At 40.0% G+C, this 21,279-nt stretch overlaps 1 protein-coding gene across 1 annotated transcript; it reads left to right on the plus strand.

The window, feature by feature from the left end:
• The first annotated feature begins 1,676 nt into the window (after positions 1 to 1,676).
• f3a (coagulation factor IIIa) lies at positions 1,677 to 12,517 on the plus strand. Its single transcript, XM_039734596.1, has 6 exons — positions 1,677 to 2,028; positions 3,208 to 3,325; positions 4,386 to 4,576; positions 6,272 to 6,456; positions 8,692 to 8,854; positions 12,169 to 12,517. The coding sequence occupies exons 1-6, from the start codon at positions 1,959 to 1,961 to the stop codon at positions 12,312 to 12,314; spliced, it is 873 nt and encodes a 290-aa protein (XP_039590530.1). The 5' UTR covers positions 1,677 to 1,958; the 3' UTR covers positions 12,315 to 12,517.
• The last annotated feature ends 8,762 nt before the right edge of the window (positions 12,518 to 21,279 follow it).

Raw genomic sequence — 21,279 nt, forward strand, 5'->3', positions numbered from 1 at the left:
GGTCTTGAGTTGCGGAGTCTATCCAGTAGCGCTAAAAGCAGTTTGTACCTGAAATCATTTGTTCCAAGATCACATTATTATTATTATTATTAGTAGTAGTAGTAGTAGTAGTAGAAGTAGTAGTAGTACGAATGCCATTTTTCCCTACGCATAAAATTAAAATGTTGAACTTGAAATTTGCACGTGGTTTACTAATGAAAACATATTGTCACTCTCGATAACACATGTTAAAATTTCTAATCAAATAAAAAAAATAATAAGTACATCTACTTAAATTAAATAGGCACTCTCTCCGTCGGCGCCAATCACTTTGCCGTTTGAATGATATTTTATGTACTATAACGAGAAATTTAACCCTTTGTGCTCAGTTCCTAAATATGTATCTTATATATATCTGCGTCTCCGTACATTTTAAAAAGTCATATATTTTTTTTTATTTCGCGGAAATAATAATATTTATTGATATATACTCCTGTATGGAAATAACACTTAAGAATACTAATACGCAAACCAAATCGTAACATAAGGCTATTAATTTGGCTATATATGTACGAGAAGACAGTACATTTAGGAAATATTTGTTTCTGTTGTATAAAGTGAAGAGAGTGGTATTGATGGCGAGCGGTACGGATTTATGCGCATCAGTGTCTTTTTTGTGTTTGTCCCGAAACAACATCACAGTAATACCGGTATTTTTTCTAATACATTCCTATACATTATGTATTTGCCCCCATGCGGAATAGTCTGTACGCGTGTCATTTTTGTACTCCAGGTAATGCACCACAAAGATCAAACGTCTGGCTTATTCTTTATTATTTATTATACGTATTTAATGTACACTGTACCTGGAGAGGTGGGGTCGCGTATTTTAGTCACTGCATCACAACTGTTGACTCCCGATTCGGCGCCAAGCAAGACATGAAGATGACTGAAACCTGGCTCCCTCTTGACTAAAATGGTACACAAGCTGTAATACACTGTTCAGATTTAGCTCCAGACTTGATCCAGTTCTACTGTAAAACTGCTTAAACTCCGCGCATTCCTGTTCTGTCATATTGCACGAATTGATGAAAATGAAAAAAATCATGCAGTAATGATCAAAAGTCAATAAATAGGCTCTATTGAACAATACGTGGCCAATTTCGGATCAGTTTCCAGAGAAAGTGTAAATTTTATGTACTTTCTAACAGCTTTTTTGTTTTGCGGAAACAACGTGAATCATTTGTTTAATATGAAACATAAAAAATACTATAATGTATATTTAAAGACACAGACATACATGCTCGTTCAATTAAAAACAGCGCAAAGTTTATATATACTGTGTTAACATTATCCTTACATGTGGAATTTATTTTGAATATGTATATGAACACGTTACGTACGTAAAACAGTTTTAACGCAACATTGCAAAAAAAGCCGAAGACCACCCCATTTCGTCAAATCAAAGCCACTTCTGTTGTCAAAGCGACCTGCTGGGCGAGTGTGGAGGTGCGCGTTTCTGCACACACGTGGTTCAGGTGAGCGCATTTCCCGCACAAGCCCCCATTCACTGTAATAGCTAAGCCTCCCCAACACACACACACACACACACACCTTAAAGCCCCCCTTCAACGCTTCCTCCTCCAGCTCCCATGTCAGTCCCTCCCACTTCGTCTCTCTCTCTTGCAGGGGAACGCCACATTCCTGGGGGCGGAAGTCTTTGTATCACGTCGTATGTGTGAGTCACTGGAATAAATTGCATCGGTAAAAGTCTTGAGTTTCTTCCCTTGTGCGGAAGGTATATATACACTCACTCCCGTGTCGTCCCCATAAACTATTTGGACATTACCTTCTTGAAGAAAGCCTGGGATTATATACACTACATTGTCTTATTAAATTATCTACTAGAAAGAAATCCCTCCGGACACACGGCGAGCTACTGCAAGTAACTTCTGAATTAAACACGCCTTATTTTGGACATGTACTCTTTATTACCTGTCGGAGTTTTCTGCTGCTGCGTTTTACTGTCTCTGAACGGAGAGGTTACAGGTAAGGATGTCTGACTTTTAAAATATAATTTCAAAGGTTGCTAATGCAATCTGCAGCGGTATTTCCAAAATGTAGAGAACGTTGTCTTATTAAGATGCCAGGTTGAAAGACTCATGACGAGCACCGTATTTTTGTACTCTTTGGTGTGTTCGTAGGGTTGAGTTTCCGAGCTTCATTGGTCGTAGGTAATAAAATAAGAATGCGGTGCTGCGATTGCAGTAGAGGGTGCTGACGAAATTCAGCTGACAGATAACGATTCTCTTCGGCAAGCAATCCAAGGGTAACAAGCGTGCCGATCGTCCTACTGACATCAGCAACCGTTTATTCAGTTGAAAACGGTGAATATTTCGAGCGATAGAAACTCGTCAAGTCTATTCAGTACAACTATCAAGTATTTAAAAGATGCATTCGTCTCACACCCGCAGCCGTATCAGTTTTGAGTGATAGTCTTTTGAAAGCCAAAAAGCATAATTGATTTCTAAAGCCGTTTAAGTGGATCACATCAGGGCAGGAACGAATCCAGGCCGGGATACCAGTGCATAATAAAGCAGGAATTCACACTTAAATAATGTCAGTCTGGAATCGCTAGACCCATTGCAGAAGTGTCGAATTTAGAGCCGCGTCCCAGGTTCTGTCCCCTACTACTCTGCACATTTTTCCCGGATGTGTCTACGTCTGTTGTCCCACCCACATTCCGAAAGGCGTGCAGGTATATGTGCCTGAGTGGACCCTGAGACTGACTGCACTGTCCCCTGCTCTACGGGATCGCATCCCCCTACGACCCCGAATTGTATTAGTCGGGTTTGAGAATGCGATGCGGTTTCAGTTTAACACAGAAAACTCAACAGTAACACCTGTGATATTTAGACCCCCTAGTTGGGGTTGTTACCTGTGTTTGCATTTTCTCCTGGTATCCAAATTTTCATTTAGTTAATTGGTAAACCTAACTCTCCAGTGATGCCATCTCTGCGTGGCATCAAATCTTGGTCCACAATGTTTTCATGTGAAACGAGCTACCCACCTCCATCCGAGTCCCTCATGCTTGAGAATATGTGCGTCTAGGATATCATGCATTGTAAAAAACAGCTTTGATAATGTTAGTATTTAAGAACTTGTCACGAGTTACTTATTGCTTGGGCAGTTTCAGCCCTTTTATTCACACGCCTTTCTTTCCCAAAGGTAACTCAAATGATGTGCCAGTGGCGACGGATATCGTGTGGTCTTCGATAAATTTCAAAACGATACTTGAATGGAAACCTAAGCCGGCAAATTACACGTACACGGTGGATGTATATGGGTAAGTATTAAAAATTAAGGCTTAAGGAGTTCAAATGTTTAGCCGCTCAAAAAAGAACAGGGTGATGTGTAATAAATGTGGATAAATATCAGCTGTGATGTTTAAGTTTTTTTATTGCGAGAAATAAAAAGATCTCTGGTGTGTCTTTAGAAAGGGGCAAATGCTTACCATTTCTCAGAGGAGACAGTTCTTGTGGGTGTATTCCGTTACTGGGAAATTGCATCCGATCTTTAGATCCTGTTTATGGCGTCTCTCTCCATCGAGAGATATATTTCGTTTACTCCAGGATGTCCTTTTCTAGAGGAGTAATTAGCGCGGGATCAAACGCCAGCAGCCAGCACTGACAAAAACAGAGGAGACCACTAGCTAAGGGGATCTATATGTTTCATGGTGATGCAATGTGGAAAATGTTGGGAACTCTATAGAGAGAAAGAAAAAACAAAAATCAAGCAATTATGGGAATGAGTATTCCCGGATGAATAACTGAATATGGTGTTTGCATTTGCTATGTAATATTTATGGATTTATGGATTTAGCTAGTTTGGGGCGACTGCTCAGGGAGAAGAGCGCACTAAACGCAATAAATGCATGTGCTTATAACATTAGGTTAGATTTTACAAATTCTGTGAAATTAACGTTTTTCAATAGTAGAAATACTCCCAAGTTGCATTTTAAAGGTGTACAGAGATTTAAACGAAGAAAAAGACACCATACAGTCCGTCGGTTGTTAATGAACAATTAACCGGAAATGTAAAAATGTGGGAACATTTTCCAAAAGGTCTAATTCTGTGGAAATGTTTAATGAAATGCATCATACTTCATATAAGTTTGTTTTTTTCGCAGCTGAGAGTTAAGATGCCCACACATATTTAACTCACAGTTCCGTAGACCTGTTGCTAGTGAACGTGCGTTCGTCTACTGCCACCTAACGGTCAACTTATGCGAAACACTCCATGTGCAATCCCCCAAGCATCAATATCAATGTCGAGAATCTAGTTTTAAAAATCTTCTTTTCCACAATGCTTAGAGTCTTAATAATGATTTTCTTTTGCTAATACAGGAAAAAGTCAAATACTTTGAAGAGCAAGTATTGCATACTAACGACCAAAACGGAGTGCGACCTGACCTCGGTTATGACCAACGTGAATGACACGTACACGGCGCGGGTCAACTCTGTGCCTAACCAGCAGGATGAAGATCCAGAAGAGGCACGATATGCGTTATCTCCTAAGATCACTCCCTACAGAGACAGTATGTACAGCATTTGAAGATTTTAATATTAGATTAATTGAGTTTATCAAGTAAATGAAACATATATGACTCATTCATTTAGTAGTTAATGAATTGCTTGATAATACGTGGGCGGCCCGGTGGCGCAGTGGGTAGCCCTCCTGCCTCACAGTTAGGAGACCTGGGTTCGCTTCGCGGAGTTTGCATGTTCTCCCCGTGTTTGCAGTACTCCGGTTTCCTTCCTCAGTCCAAAGACATGCAGGTTAGGTGCATTGGCGATCCTAAATTGGCCCAAATGTGTGTGTGCGCGTGTCCTGCTGTGGGCTGGCGACCTGTGTTGGCTGGGATTGGCTCCAGCAGCCCCACATGACCCTGTAGTTAAGATGTAGCGGGTTTGGATAGATGGATTGATAATACTAATATAATAATAATAATATTATATAATAAAATAATTTGTATTGATTCTTTTTTGGTACAACTTTATTCTTTATTCATTTGCATTTGAATTTGGCATTTGGGCTTTGAAAAGGTTCCTAATATGTGGATAAAACAGGAATCAGTATGTATATGTATATGTATGTATGTATGTATGTATGTATGTATGTATGTATGTATAGTAGAACACCTTGTAGATACTGACATTCAGAAACCCTGAACATAGCCTGCTTCACTGTGTGCAGCAAGAGTCAGGAATACAGTGGTATTTAACAAATCTGTTGTCATTTATATATGGAGCCTATTAAGGATCTCAAGAAATAAAAAGGGTCCCCTCTATGGCACTTTTATTTTTAAGAGCGTAGGTAGGGCACAGCATGCAAAGGAAAAATCTGTTTTAGAGCCAAAGCAATAAAATCACATGTGCTTATTTCATTGCATGGCATCTCAAATTCTTTTGCATTGTTTCTTTTGTACAATAGGTTTATACTAAAAAGAAAGGGCCAAATAAGGGCAATATCATATTATAGGCTTTCAGCCCATTTCCCTCTTTTAGCTTAACAGTAATTGTTCATCTATTTAGGACATAGACTTGTTAATGAACATGGCATTTTAATTTGCTTACCTTAAAAGCTTTGTAAAAGTGTGTTCTGCACAAAATTATAAATAGTAGAGAGAAAAAAAACTATAATTACAATTTCATATACTTTAAAAAATAAATATATAATAAATATGTATTGCATGTATTGTATGCTATATAATGTTTATTGAGGCATGCACACAACAGGTCGCAACATCAGTATGCATTATGTTAGCGTCCATTACAGTACTGTTAATTTAAAAACAGCCAGAATATAGATTTTGTATTTTGGTATAAAAATATTTTAGATCTGAAATGTAGTATTGTGCAATTCTGTTTTAAATGTATGAAAGTTACCTTTTGTAGACATTTTTGGTGTATGCAGATGCACACGGTAGTTGTCTTTTTCATGGTGAGCAACGTTGTAATTAACTTTACACATTATAATGCAACAGAAATGTTCCTGTCATCAATCAAAGGCGAGGTAAATCACTTGCTGTTAGCACAAAGTGAGTAAGGGTCTGGTTTTGATGGTTTGATCCTATAATTTGAAGTCCAGCAAGCAGCTTATCATTACCCTTATTTTCTATGAGTATGACTCTTTCAAATGTGCATGAACTCTCAGAATAACCACTAATGGAGGAGAATGGGAATTTAAGGAGGATTTAAAATTTCACAAATGTATTTTTTCCCAATTTCAGCTCAAATTGGACAACCCAAATTCAGTATTGAAATTAATGAACAAAAGGACTGGATCACACTCCTAATAGAAGATCCAGTCTCAGGACTCAGAAAGTCCAACGGAAGTTTCATGAGCATAAGGGAGATCTTCAGAGATGACTTTAAGTACAGAGTGTTCTACAGGAGAGCGTCAAGTACAGGAAAGGTACAGTAGCTCACCTATTGAAAGACATCTTTTAAAGGTTTTGATTTGGGCAATGAATTATGAACATGCTGTAAACTGGTTGGTCTCCTTCAAGAGCATTACACATAATATTACTGATTTATTGAGCATTTACTTTGTCATTTAACATATAATATAATACCAACTGCAACTAATATAATATAGGGTGCTAGGGTGGTTAGTGAAACTGTCTCACAGGTACAGACACCAGGTTCAAACCCCATCTTGTGTCTGCATTGCTTTTCCTTTGATTTATCCAGTTTTCATCCAAAGGTTCACATGCTTGGTTACTTGACAGCTATGAATTGGCTCAGGATGGTTCCGTTTGCCCTGTGATGTCCTGTCTCCCCATGCAGAGTTGGTTCTTGCTTTGTGGCCAGTGCTTCCATAAGAGGCCTCATGACCCTAAAATTGAGTTAAGCGAGTTTATTAAATGATATCAGTATAGATATATTATAGCATTCCAGATTTGTTTTTCTCACTACCATATTAATAAGGCAAATCATGTTTACTAGCACATTGCACGTCTGCTCCTTCATGACACTGAAAATTGCAAGCATCATGTTTAATAATAATAATACTACATTTTATTTATATAGCCCCTTTCCCATACCCTTTGTAAACACCACCCATCGCTACTACCGATTGGATGGTTTAGTGAGGTCCTCGGATCAGCCCTGCCGCAGTCGATTGCAGTCTCTGGCGGAGGGCCGAGAAGACGATCGAACTTGACTATGTAGAGGAAGTAAAAGTCGTAACAAGGTTTCTGTGGGTGAACCAGCGGAAGGATCATTACCAATGCCATCCCCAGTCGGATGGTTGGACCCGACCTCTCCGGAGAGGCGGGGTCGGAAGAGGCATCCTCCCTCGGCGTCCCTCCCCTCTCCCCCCATTCTGCCGTCCGCGCTTGACTCCATCCGCCCCATGCCTCGCTCTGGGAGGTGGGCGGAGTGGTGGTCCTCCCTGGTGCGCAGCCCAGACGCGTGGCCTTTGGAGAGGTCCAGGAGGTCATAGAGTTGCCGGGGAGAAAACCTGGGCACCTACCTGTCTGCTTTGGTGACGCAGTTCAATGACCCGTTGTGCCTCCCGGGGAGGGTTGAGGTCGACTCTGGGCACCTGGGCCCCCCGGCCGACCCCACGCAGTGCCTTTGGTTGTGTTATGATATCATTTTAGTTACAGGACAGTATAGCGTGTGTATGACTGAATACAGAGTCCATGTGAAGACTTTTCGAGAAGTACTCCAACTGGTTTTCATGGCCATACATTCGTAGAGCGCCTCCAGGCAGTTATGACATGCCACACATGTAGCTTATCTAGCAAATAGCCAAGGATCGGAGAAGATTCTCACATCTCTGTTAAGCTTGGCAGAGGCTGAGGGGTTGGGATAGCATACCTTATCCATGTGGTTGACTTTTCTTCCCTGAGAGACCACTAAGGTTCTTGTTCTCCTGCAAACTGAATCTTTAATCATTTTAAGTATGAGGGATTTGTTTAATTTGGGGGAGATATGACAAGTTCACTTGATTTACTATGGCTAAAAACGTATTAATGTAGCTATATAAATTATGTTGCTAGTTACTGTAGTTGATCATTAAATAGTTTCAAATATTTAAGAGTAATGGCCACGAGGGCACTGCTGAACAGTACCAGGACATATTGAATGTCTCTCATATTAATGTGTTTTTTTCTTTTGATTCTGTTTATATTACTTTTAGTGTGGAAAGTCCTATTACCAAATTATATGCCAGGGTAAAAAATAATAACCTTTCTCGTTGAACGTGATCATATTCAATATGATATATGATAGGCAGTTTTAAGGGAGTAGCTCTATTTAAGCTGGACAGGTTTGGGGTCACCACTGAGACCCCCAAAACTGCTGACTTCTACAGTATTTGGCAGGTTTAAGTTACTGCAGTTTCTAAATTGACCAAACCTGCATTATTCCAGTACAGTTCTGTCACTGTCTTGTAAGCATATAATGGTTCATATTCCTCTTGCTGTAAATTAATTCTGGATATTTTATAGTTGTCCAGTTTTTTTTTGTGACTTTTTTATAAAGTAAAATATTCAGACAGATCTTAATGAGCTAGTCGGCTACTTCTGTCCTGGCTAAGAAAATAATTATGTAGATTAATTGCAGTTTTGTAATTACTTATCATTAAGTTATAATCTCTAGTTATATTAACTGTTTTATATACTATGTTTTTATTATGTAGAAAGAAGCAGATACAACTAGTAATAAATACAAATTGAAGATCGACCGAGGAGAAAGCTACTGCTTCACCGTGCAGGTCATCATTCCCTCTCGGGACGTCTTGAATCAGTTTGGCCAGGAGTCAGAAATGCAGTGTTCGCCGATGGATACGCACTTTCTAAATGGTAAAGTATTTCAACTTAACTAGACTTAGATGAATGTAATCCATTCGGGTTGCTGTCTCATTAAAATGCTAAGGCTTTAATTAGAGACTCAGCTCTAAAGTGAGTGATTGGTGTGCTCTTAGTCAGATTCATTACTCAGAAATATGGAGAAAGGGTAGCAAAATATGGAAAGCTGTATTTTAATCTGAAGAGTCGGCTGATTGCATTAAATCACGGTTTAGTTAATGATTGCTCCAGTTCTTTATACCCATCCATTTTTACCCACTCAGTCTAAAAGAAGTCCAAAAACATGCAAGTGAGGTAAATTGGCCCTGGTGTGCGTGCCCTGTCCAGGTGTTGTGCCTACCTTGCAACCAATGCATGCTGGGATTGGCTCCAGCTGTCCTGCTACGCTACTCGGGATAAATGGGTTTGAAGATAGATGGATGGACTGATGGAGAGGTATGCGTGCTCCTGTCAGATCTGGATCGTGCCCACGTTACCACTCAAACTGAGGGGGCTCTGATTCAGTAGCCATCAAGTGCTACGCCAATGGCTGATGTGACTATTCACAGCACAAGTATCTGCCATTCAGATTAAATGAGTTTGTTAATAACCGAGATGTACTGTATATGTCATTTGTCAGGATAGCTCTGTCGCACAATGGATAATGCCACAGTGCACACTGTCTGTGTGGGTATCTCCTTCAACCCATGTATGCTTGGGTTTTCCACTACATCCCAAAAACTAAAGCAGCTCTATGTGAGTGTAGCCCAGTGACTAACTGGCCAGTTTCTCTGAGTTGACTGTACCCTTGTGCTTGGTGTGATGGGCTGTCAACAACTTAATAGAAAGCACAAAATAAAGAAAACGGATATAAAAAGATAATTATACTGCCTGTCACAGTGCAATACTGACATGTAGGTGTGATGGATTTGTTATGGAAATGTTCATAGGTGCTGCTTCACAAAAAAGGTTTGTGGCTATTTGGGAATTCTAAATAGTAAATCAAAAGACCACACTAGATCAAATACAGTACTGTGTAAAAAAAAGAAATTGGTGGACGTTTATGGAGCAATCTATTCAAAAGTTAACCTGCGTTTTCAGATAATTCGATTACACAAACTTTGGCTGAGAAGTCCTCGCATTTCGGGAGTCCCGGCTTCACATTCTGCCTGTGTGCCGTTTGCCTATTCCCGTCGTATTCGCACACTTTTCTCTGGCTGCACGAGTTTTCCGCCCATATCATAATCACGTGTACTCTGTTTTGATATGTGACTCTAAACTGTCCAAATGTCGCTGCATGTGTCTTAACATCAAAAATCACTGGCAGAGTTTCTATAGAACGGGCAGGTTCAGAAAATAAGTCTGATCAAATTTGGAGAAAGGATATCTAATGAAACAAAGAGTTAAAGCAGTAATCGATGAGCTCTGGCTCAAAAATAAATAAAAAAAAAAAATGTGAAGACCACTTTCCACTTTCAGGCTTCATCAAATCTGACATCCCCGTATGTGCTTTTTAATGGACTAAATTGGGCATTGCATTCATTTTAGTTTCTGGCTTTGATTAGAAGAATGTTGTTAAAATGGTTCCCACCGAGATTAAATGGCATTTTAATCTTTAGATTTTGATAGGTATTAATTTAGAAGTCACACAAAGAATGAAGGCAGATGTGCAGTTGAAGTGGGGCAGGCAGGAGATTGCAACTTGATGCCATCTCTTTTTGAGAGGAACATTTTGTAATGGAGATTACATGCTCTACACATCTTCCAGTAATATTTCTACAGTAATCTACAGTTGTATTGCGGGTCAGCCCTTAAATGACCTGTTATGGGTGACTATGCTCACCCTGAAATGATTCTGGGCATGATCCCTTATCACGAGCTGCTGTCATAAACACGGGGTGTAGGCTGGTGAGAAAAATAACTAGCAGAGACTTGAGCTCAACTAAGAAATATAAATGAAGAGATGGCTTCCATCAAAGTTTGGCAAGGTACATTTGGGACGGCACCTTAACCCTGTAGCTCTAGCATGTATCCACACGGCATTAGTACAAGGTTTTTAAAATATGTAACTGAAGAAATCACATTTAAGCTATGGGTTTTCAACTTCTATTAGGCCTTACACTATCTACAGTAGATTATCTATAGTAAATCTCTAACAATATTAAAGGTGATAAGGTTTGATTTGCCACAGCCTCTAAATATAAACATGTTAACTTATGACAGGACTTTTTGTTAAAAGAAAATGAGAAAGTGAAATCACACTAAGTCTATTTGAATTTCGTAGACTGCAAACCATAGGCAAGTGTGTAATAATGATTGGTGGAGTGGTGCATTGTGGGTAAACCGTGTTTTATGATCCTTGCCGCAGCATGTGGAATGGAGAATGACTAAACCTGGGTGACGTTAAACATTTAACTCCGCTCATATTTCCCGGAAATCACATATTTGGCCCACATGTCCATGGGTCATGGTCACACTTTAATCCCCGTCTATATTTTCGGTAGAGAGAGTTCACATAAACTGGCAGTAGTATACACTGCCAGTGAAGTTTGTAGACCTCACATCATTCAGAAAAAATGAGAAAAACACATAGTGATGTATTTGTTCTCATTGTGCATCATCATATTCAAACGTTCTTGAGAAAAAGTTTTATTTTGTGATGTTTCTGTGGTGTTTATTGAACTCACAGTGTTACTAGACAGATAGATAGATAGATAGATAGATAGATAGATAGATAGATAGATAGATAGATACTTTATTAATCCCAAGTGGAAATTCACATAGCCTATTTGTATTGGCCCGACCAATAAAAATATTTCCATTGTGTTGCACTAGGGCGGCATGGTGGCACAGTGGGTAGCGCTGCTGCCTCGCAGTTAGGAGACCCGGGTTTGCTTCCCGGGTCCTCCCTGCATGGAGTTTGCATGTTCTCCCCGTGTCTGCGTGGGTTTCCTCTCACAGTCCAAAGACATGCAGGTTAGGTGCATTGGCGATCCTAAATTGGATCCTTGGTGTGTGTGTGTGTGCCCTGCCCGTGGTTTGTTTCCTGCCTTGTGCTCTGTGTTAGCTGGGATTGGCTCCAGCAGACCCCCGTGACCCTGTAGTTAGGATATAGCGGGTTGGATAATGGATGGATGTGTTGAACTAAATGTTTAACTCCACCCAGGTTTAGCCACGCCCCATTCTGCAGACTGCAGCAAAGCGTACAGGATGATGGTAGTAACAGGCTTTTGAACAAAGTGTGTAAAACCGTGTATGAAATGAGCTGAGTGAAAAAGCAGAATGTTGTCAATAAAACTCTTAACAGCCCTGTTGAATTTTATTTACAGAATATGGAATTGGAGCAAAACTGCTTGTCTGTGCTGCTGTGGTGATCGTGATCGTTGTTGTCATCATTACTGCAGTTGTCTGTAAAAAGAAAAACGACGGGAAGAAAGCTTCCAATTCAGAAGGATTGGCGTTAAATAAAGTGTGAGAAGCAAAAGAAATGGGACTTCAAAGTAGCCAGCCGAACACTGAAAACGAGAACGCATGGCTTGCACCGGAAAATAAACAAACAAGAAATTAAACAAAACAAAAAAAAAAAAAGCATTTCTGCAATAAGTCTGAAATGGGAAGAAGTATCTGTTTCTAGGAAACATTTTTTTTACTTATTTTTCTAGCATTTTTTACATAATTTTTAATCATGTATGTAGAGGTGATTTTTCATGTGGAGAACACACTAAATTACCATTAAGCTTGAGTGGTACCTGCCTGGGAGTATGAAACACTGACGCAAATAGACGAGTACTTTTATTTATTTATTTATTTATTAAAAATCGGTTTTGTCTCATTCCACTAAGACTTTTCCATTTGGTGTATTGAAGTAGGATTATTAAACATATTAATACAAATATTAGATGTACTGTATTTATAAGTGGTTTTGGGAAGTCTATTTAATTATTTTGTGATATCTGTATATATGGCAATATTTTTATAATTCTATTTATGTAAATAAAGGTGTATGGGCTCCTTCTATCTCAAGTGTGGTTTTACTGCCATTTTATTTTAAACTGTGATGAGTTTTCAGGTGTTAAGAGTTGCTTCCCTTCTTTACAACTTTATCAGAGCCATTTTGTCCGAAGATGAATAAGAGGGGAAGCAGTGAATTTGCTGAAGATAAATAATCATTTTTCTGGATTTTGTATTTTAATATATGATACATACAGCACATCTAAAGCCAATGCCACATTACGTGACTTCTAGTCATGGACTCAGTCAGATTTGACAATCATAGACGCTGATCTTGCTGCTGGACAGTGACAGTTTAAACAACTGCAAATCACCACCCATGTCATTTTTACCGACTGACTGCCAACCTTCTGGCACGGCCGTGCTCATCCCTTTTTGTGACAGCCAATAGCATGCTGCCTAATGGATCCAGCATTGTGCAAAGTGTTAACAGCTACGCCAAGTTCAACTACACTCACGGCCCATTTTTGTATTCTTCCCATTCAGTCATGGTCAAACACAAGACATCTGAGAGAGGAGTGTTTCTTCTTTTTGTGAGGTGTTACTCCTCTTCACTGTACTATATGCATTGTTCATTGGTTGTCAGCTGTGATGCACACAGAGCCCGCTCTATGACTGAAGACAAAATCGAACCTGTTTGAAGTTTATTGAAGTGAGTCGCTGGACATGTCACATCAGGTGACTGACCTTCATAGGAGCACACTGTGGACTTGCTAAGAAAATCGCTGGAAAATTTGCATACTGTAAGATGACCTTTACCTGGAGCCATGTAAGACAATATGCAGATTATGAAAAAATGAAAACTTTTAACTAGTGCCGTGCAATCGGTTCTTCACAGAGATGCCATAGAGAAACTATTTTTGGTTCTCAAAAGAATCATCCACATGAAGGTTCCAGAAGGAATCTTCATTCATTTAGATCCGTAACAAGTTCCATAAATAGCCATGAATAGACGATAACAGATTTCAGAAACACCAATGGGTTCATAATTTCAAAAGGATTCAACCTGTACACGATAAGTTTGGGTATTCTTGATCTGTTAGTATCCTGCTAGGTCACCTACTATACATTAAAGATTTCTAGTTTTGTCCACATATCAGGATCCTTTGTAAAGCTCAAACAACCAATTTAATTTGCAAAGAAGACTTCAGAATAAATTGGTTCTTTGTCAAGCAATGCGTCTACGTGGAACTATAAAACCCATTGAAGTGCTATTTTAGAACCATTAATTTTAAGACTGAACTTCCCAGTGGATAACACTGTCTTTCAACCAGTGGGTCAAATTGTGAGTTCCTATTCTTTATAATGATGGTGGGTCTGTCACTGGGTCGTGTCTGGAGTTCCTATTCTTTATTATGTTAGGGAGGAGTGGTGGCTCTGAGGCTAGGGATCTGCACTGGCATTTGGATGGTTGCCGGTTCGAATCCTGCAAATGCCAAAAAGGCCCTTAACCTGCAATTGCTGAGCGCTTTGAGTAGTGAGAAAATCACTATATAAATGCAAAGCATTATTGGTGGGTCTCTCACTGGGTCGAGTCATGAGTTCCTTCTTTATTATGGTAGTGGGTCATGGTGGGTCTCTCACTGGGCCGAGTCGTGAGTTCCTGTTCTTTATTATGGTAGTGGGTCATGGTGGGTCTCTCACTGGGTCAAGTTGTGAGTTCCTGTTCTTTATTATGGCAGTGGGTCATGGTGGGTCTCTCACTGGGTTGGGTCAGGAGTTCCTATTCTTTATTATGATAGTGGGTCATGGAGGGTTGCCTAAGCGATCGGCATTGCTGTGTGATATACTTCCACTCCTAGGTCTGAAATGCTTGAATCACCAAGGGGTACACTCTTGACTCTGACTATTGTCGTGGATTCCTAAGGCTTGCAAAAACACTAATGTAAAAAAGTGGATCATGACATCAAAAAGGTTGAGAAACATTGGGCTAATAAACAAATCATGAATCTGTCAGACACTAAGATTCTAGTCTAAGCTGATATTCAGTTTTACCTCCCTGTGTCTTCCTGGGTTACATGTAGGTATAAAATATAAATAAGTGGAATTGTCTTTCCATTCTCTCTGCAGTGCTGTAAAGAGACAAATGTGTTCATAAACTGGAGAGATTTGTAGTTTGCCATTGGGAGATTCACTCTCACCTCCAAATCAGAGTCACGCAGCCCCTCAAACAAAATAAAGTGCTTCTTCAGCTCATTTGGATAGGGTCCTTGCTAACCACTGTCTATTGGAGGGACAACCCCCATCAGGTTCAACTCTTCTTTTTCTTTCTTTATTGGAAATTACATTGGTACATTGAAATGAAAACAATTCACTTTGTGGACAGAAATGCATGGCCAGTAATTTAAAGAATGAGGGAGGTAACGCAATACTGTTGAAATGTAAAAGCACAAAAACAAAGGCGAGCCTGTTTCTTGTCACTTTCTGAAGGTCCCTGGCATAGCAAGTGTAGAGTATGCAGGCCAGGCTTAACGACTAAGATAAATGGAGAATGCTGGTGCCCCACATAAACACCAGGAGTGCATGGTTCGGTACACATCGGCCTTTCAAAGCATTCCAGCAGACGACCAAGAGGCCTGGAGCTGAAAAGGCAGGATGACGAGTCTGGAGCTGCAGCTGAAGAAAGCAAGGCTTATCGTGTGTGTGGAAGAAGTTAAGGGGGTTTAATCTTCTTATCAAGAATGGTCAAAAATGATACAAAAAGAAGAGTTAGTCTCACTCTCAATAACATTCAATGATTATCAGAAATGAAGACAGTCAGCCAGTCAGTCATCATCCAACCCGCTATATCCTAATTTGATTACATTACAGATTTGTGAAGGGCTGACACCTGTCACTGTGGCTAGGGGTCCATAGACAAGCTTTTAAATGGCACACTTTAGAACATTAGAACAATCTAGATGAGAACAGGGCATCCAGCCCAAAAAAGCTCACCCGTCCTACCCACTTAATTCTTCTAAAATAACATCAAGTCTAATTTTGAAAGTCCCTAAAGTCCTACCGTCTGCCGTGGTACATGGTAGCTTATTCTAAGTGTCTATGGTTCTCTGTGTAAAGAAAAACTTCCTCATGTTTGTGCAAAATTTACCCTTAACAAGTTTCAACTCTGTCCCCGTGTTCTTCATGAACTCATTTTAAATTAACAGTCTCAGTCCACTGGACTAATTCTGTTCAGAATTTTAAACACTTCGGTCATGTCTCCTCTTAATCTTCTTTTGCTTAAACTGAAAAGGCTCAGCTCTTTTAATTTTTCCTCATAATTAATCCTCTGTAGCCCTGGAATCAGCCTAGTCACTATTCTCTGGACCTTTTCTAGTGCTGCTATGTCTCTTTTGTAGCCGGGAGCCCCAAACTACACAGAGTACTCCAGATGAGGCCTCACCAATGTGTTATAAAGCCTGAGAAGAACCTCCTTGGATTGTAACAGGTCTTGACCACTCCATCATGAACCCACATATCTACACTCAAACCAGCACAACTTAGAGCTGTCCCTTCACATAGTCTACGTCACTCCAAAGACATGCAGGCTAAGTGTGAAAGTCACACTGACACTAATTAGGACACGATTGGGGCTTGCGCTTTCACATCCCTGACGTCTGTGTAAAACACAGATGAATAACCTTTCTACTGATGCTTTATAAGTGTTATGAAGACCAAAAGAAGCCTTTGTTATGGTCTTGTTACATAAGAGTAAATCAATCAATCAATCAATCAACATTTATTTATATAGTACATATTCATACAAAAAAATGTAGCTCAAAGTGCTTTACAAAATGAATAGAAAAATAGAAGACACAATAAAAAATAAACCAACATCAACATTAATTAACATAGAATAAGTAAGGTCCGATGGCCAGGGTGGACAGAAAAAACAAAAAAAAAACTCCAAAGGCTAGAGAAAAGAAATAAAATCTGTAGGGGTTCCAGACCACAAGACCGCCCAGTCCCCTCTGGGCAATCTACCTAACATAAGTCAAACAGTCCTCTTTGTATTTAGGGTTTTCATGGAAGGACCTGATGATGATGGTCGCGTAGACTTCTGGCTTTCAGTCCAATGAATTAAATTAAATTAAATGAGTAATGGATGCATTTTTACAGTGCTTAAACTAATGTTTTACCCATAAATCTACTTTTAAACCATTCTGCATGGAAACAAGAAGAGACTGCATTTTTTTCCTCGGCCATCATCAGAAACTTCATGAGTTAAGTGACATATAAAAAAAATATATCATTATTGGGTGGAGTATTCCTTTAATTAATACAATGAAAATCTGCTGCAAAGAGGACTTTTGTGACATTTAACTGGTGGCTATAAAAAAAATAACCATAGCTAAATAACTCAACAATGAAGTGAGGTTAGCACCAGGAGAAGCATAGCAGTGGTGGGAGCAACATGCAATTACAATACACAAGTAATAAATTCCCATGTTATTGTCAAATAACAACTAATATACCCAAGAGTGCGTATGCCACTATACTTCCTTAGATGGCTGGCGTCTTTCAACATCTGCAATAAGATGCTGAAGATGTTCTATCAGACCATTGTGGCGAGCGCCCCCTTCTACGCGGTGGTGTGCTGTGTCAGCAACATAAAGAAGAGGGACGCCTCACGCCTGGACAAACTGGTGAGGAAGGCAGGCTCTATTGTAGGCACGGAGCTGAACAGTTTGACATCCATGGCAGAGCGACGGGCGCTGAGCAGGCTCCTGTCAGTCATGGAGAATCCACTGCACCCACTGAACAGGATCATCTCCAGACAGAGGAGCAGCTTCAGCGACAGACTGCTGTCAACGTCCTGCTCCACTGACTGACTGAGGAGACCCCACACTATGCGACTCTTCAGTTCCAGCCGTGGGGGTAAACGTTAATATTATTCAAAGTTATTGTCTGTTATACCCGCATTTTTATCACTCTTTAATTTAATATTGTTCTTTATCAGTATGCTGCTGCTGGAGTATGTGAATATCCCCTTGGGATTAATAAAGTATCTATCTATCTATCTATCTATCTATCTATCTATCTATCTATCTATCTATCTATCTATCTATCTATCTATCTATCTATCTATCTATCACAGCAAACAGAACAAATCTTCATCCTGCACAGCAAGTTAAATGTAGGTGTTTCCATCAAGCACATCAAACACATGTATGGTGGCAGTGGTACCTTTTTTTTGCTTTTCATTTCCTTTTTTCAATATTTGCTGCAAATTTGTTTTCTTTTATTTTCTCAATGGAATGAGTTACTAACTAGCACAACCAGCACCAAATCCTTTCCTGCATTGCATTTTGAGTTACTTCGGACATATTTTTGGGAAAAACTTGACTATAGGTTTTTATGAAGTGAGGAGATTGCGGTGGTGAGACTCTTGTCTGGGTCACACTAATTAGACACACATAAATGAAAGACCTGTGTGTGTATGGAGCAGTCCGCTCTGCTCATGTTCAACCACAGCCACTAGATGGCACCTGCATGCACCTCAGTTCTCACTACAAAGGACTTCTGTGCAGCAAACGCTGCCGCACAATAACAATGTTGTGCTAATGACACAGATGAAGAGACACAACATCGAACCAAGGCAAACACTGCGGCTCAGCAACATGCAAGTGAGACACCTCAACAAAGGTGGGCAAGGCTTGAAGTTTTCATTAAAAACATTGTCTATCTGGAGGTATTTTCTCGAGACAAAAATGAATGAGACTCATACGAGGTGTGATCAAAAAGTACGGTGAAGGTTGATGCAGAGCACCATCCAAGAGCAACGCAAAGCAATTCATGGTTCTGACATGTCCATTCTAGGGCCGAGTATGTGACAAGTTTCTTCAATTGATACTGTCAGTTGTTTGTGAGCCACCATTGAGTTCAAGTGTATTTTTCAAGTTTGTCGTTAATAATGGATATCGAGCAACGCATTAACATGAAATTTTGTTTCAAATTGCAAAAAAACTCAGGAAACCCATCAGATGTTCAAATCGGTTTATGGTGACTCTGCACCGACAATTAAGACTCTTTACAAGTGATTTGATCGATTTCATAATGGATCTGACTCGGTTGAAGATGACAAAAGATCAGGACGTCCTTCAACATCAATACCTGAGGAAAAATGTTGAAACGGTTTCATTCTTCATCATGACAACGCTCCTTGTCACACATCCCTTCTAGTACGACAATTTCTGTCGAATCAAAACATTACACTGTGTCCGCATCCACCTGATTCGCCAGATCTGGCACCGTGTGACTTCTGGCTGTTCCCTAAATTGAAAATGACCATGAAAGGCAAATGATTTTAATCCATTGAGGACATCCAGGCAGCCATGACAGCCCAACTAAAGACACTCTCGATAAGAAAACTTCCAGAAGTGCTTCGCAAGGTGGCAGGAGTGTTGGGATGAGTGCATTCGAAGTGGAGGAGAGTATTTTGAGGGTGACTAGTAGTTGTAAATCTTTTACTGCAATAAATGTTTTCTTTTTAAAACATTCACCGTATATACCTTGTATATGCCAGTAAAACGGCTAAGTTTTGGTATCCCCAGTGTCTTCTTAAAAGAGTCAGTGGGGCACAAAGTGGGTCCTCATCCTCTGCACTGGGTAATTCTTAAGACTTAGTTGACGCCTCTCCAAGTTCACATACATAGTAAAACTGTTAGAGAGTCTTTGGGTTGTTTTTGTCCTGAAGACCAACACACAGCTAGTGTTCTAATAAGCCAATTTGAAAGACCCACAAGTTACGAGGGTTTTACCATCCACTTAACCATCTTTTCACCCACTTATCTTGGGGGAAAGTTGGTGCCCATCCCACCAACCACTGAGCACAAGGCAGCAGCAGCCTCTGGACATGGTGAACACACTCACAGCCAAATTAACAACACCAATCCAACAAACATCTTTGGATTGTGGGATGAAAGCAGAGCAAAACCCACATGGACATTGGGGAAAACATACATACTCAACACAGGGGGCACCTGGGACAGGAACCTCGATCGACTTGCTGAGAGGCAGCACTGCACCACCATACTGCCCGGATTATAAGCTGTCATATATAATGCACTGTTAAACATCCACTAAACATTAACATATGGAAGAAATGAGCAATGAAGGTGATTTGTGATCCTAGCAGCTCGTCCATGTCGCATGTTCAAGTGGGGCCAGTCGCAGGTTGAGAACCCCTGCTTTAAATAAATAACCAACAAATGGTGTTTTTGTCCGTTAAACCTGCAATCTTGTACTTGATAAGCAAGTGGCAAAATGGACAGATGGATGAATGGGAATAAATGCATTTTATATTTCTTTGCCACATTGTAATGATCTGAATGGCCAACTATTCATCCAAGCTTATTTGAACTAGCAAAATATGGCCTGAATATAAATCATTCAATTGTTTTCCGAATCACTTATTCTAACACAAGGTCATTAGAAATTGTAGTCTAACATGAGGGACAAAGCATGGAAAAGACTGACCACTTCATGGCACATTCACAGTGGATTTAAAACCGACAATTAAAAAATCATTGGGATTTCCTACTTGGTGGAACATCTGGGTGGCACACACTGGGAGAACATGCAGATCTCACACAGACAGCATTCAGGTCAGGATTTGAACCCAACACCACCAATTTCTTAATTACAAGTGATTTCTTATCCATAGAAAGTATACAATGCATCTGTAAGACATTAACCCACCAAATCAAAATCTCTCTATTATAAAAGGAAATCCAGAGACGAGACTTTTTTCAGAGATAATTTCAACTCCCGCGAGACAAGACTTTTTGCCAAGAGATTTTGCCAAGTCCCGTCCTCAACTGAAACATTTACAACCATGCCCACGGTTCACTCACTTCTCATTTGTGTGAATGCTATTGTCAGACACAGTTCCTGCGCTCACAGTTCCAAGTGGGGTCGGAAATAAAAGACAAAGAGTAGATGACAAAGTAGAACATCATAAAGAGGTTCAAAAATGTTGACGCGATATACATGCAGAGCAGGTTAGAGATTATGAAAGTACTAAAATTCAAAAGTCTCAAAAAACTGATAGTAAAGATCGCATTAGCGCTAACAAATAACGGAACAATGCAAAGAGATCAAATATATTGACATAGGGGATATGACAAAAGTATGTAGATATCGTTCAGATTTAAACTTTAAGTTGGAGACTTGTAGATCGTCTAATTCGTGTTGCCATCAGTGAAAAGTAGCATTTCTTCCCAATGAAGAGGCCTATGCGTGAGAATTAAAAGATTTGTTGTTGGGTGAAAATGAAATCCACATAAGCGAGCGGCACAGATGCAAAGCGGCTGGCTTATAGCACAGGCCAGGGGTTTGGCAAGTGGAACGAGTAGGGGACAGAGCCCCTAGTACTTAAACAAAATCCTTCCAGTCACAAATTGAACAAAACTACAGCACTGGACTTCACGCCACAAGTGGGCCACTTC

Source organism: Polypterus senegalus, chromosome 14 (assembly GCF_016835505.1).
Source record: "Polypterus senegalus isolate Bchr_013 chromosome 14, ASM1683550v1, whole genome shotgun sequence".
Classification (NCBI taxonomy): domain Eukaryota; kingdom Metazoa; phylum Chordata; class Cladistia; order Polypteriformes; family Polypteridae; genus Polypterus; species Polypterus senegalus.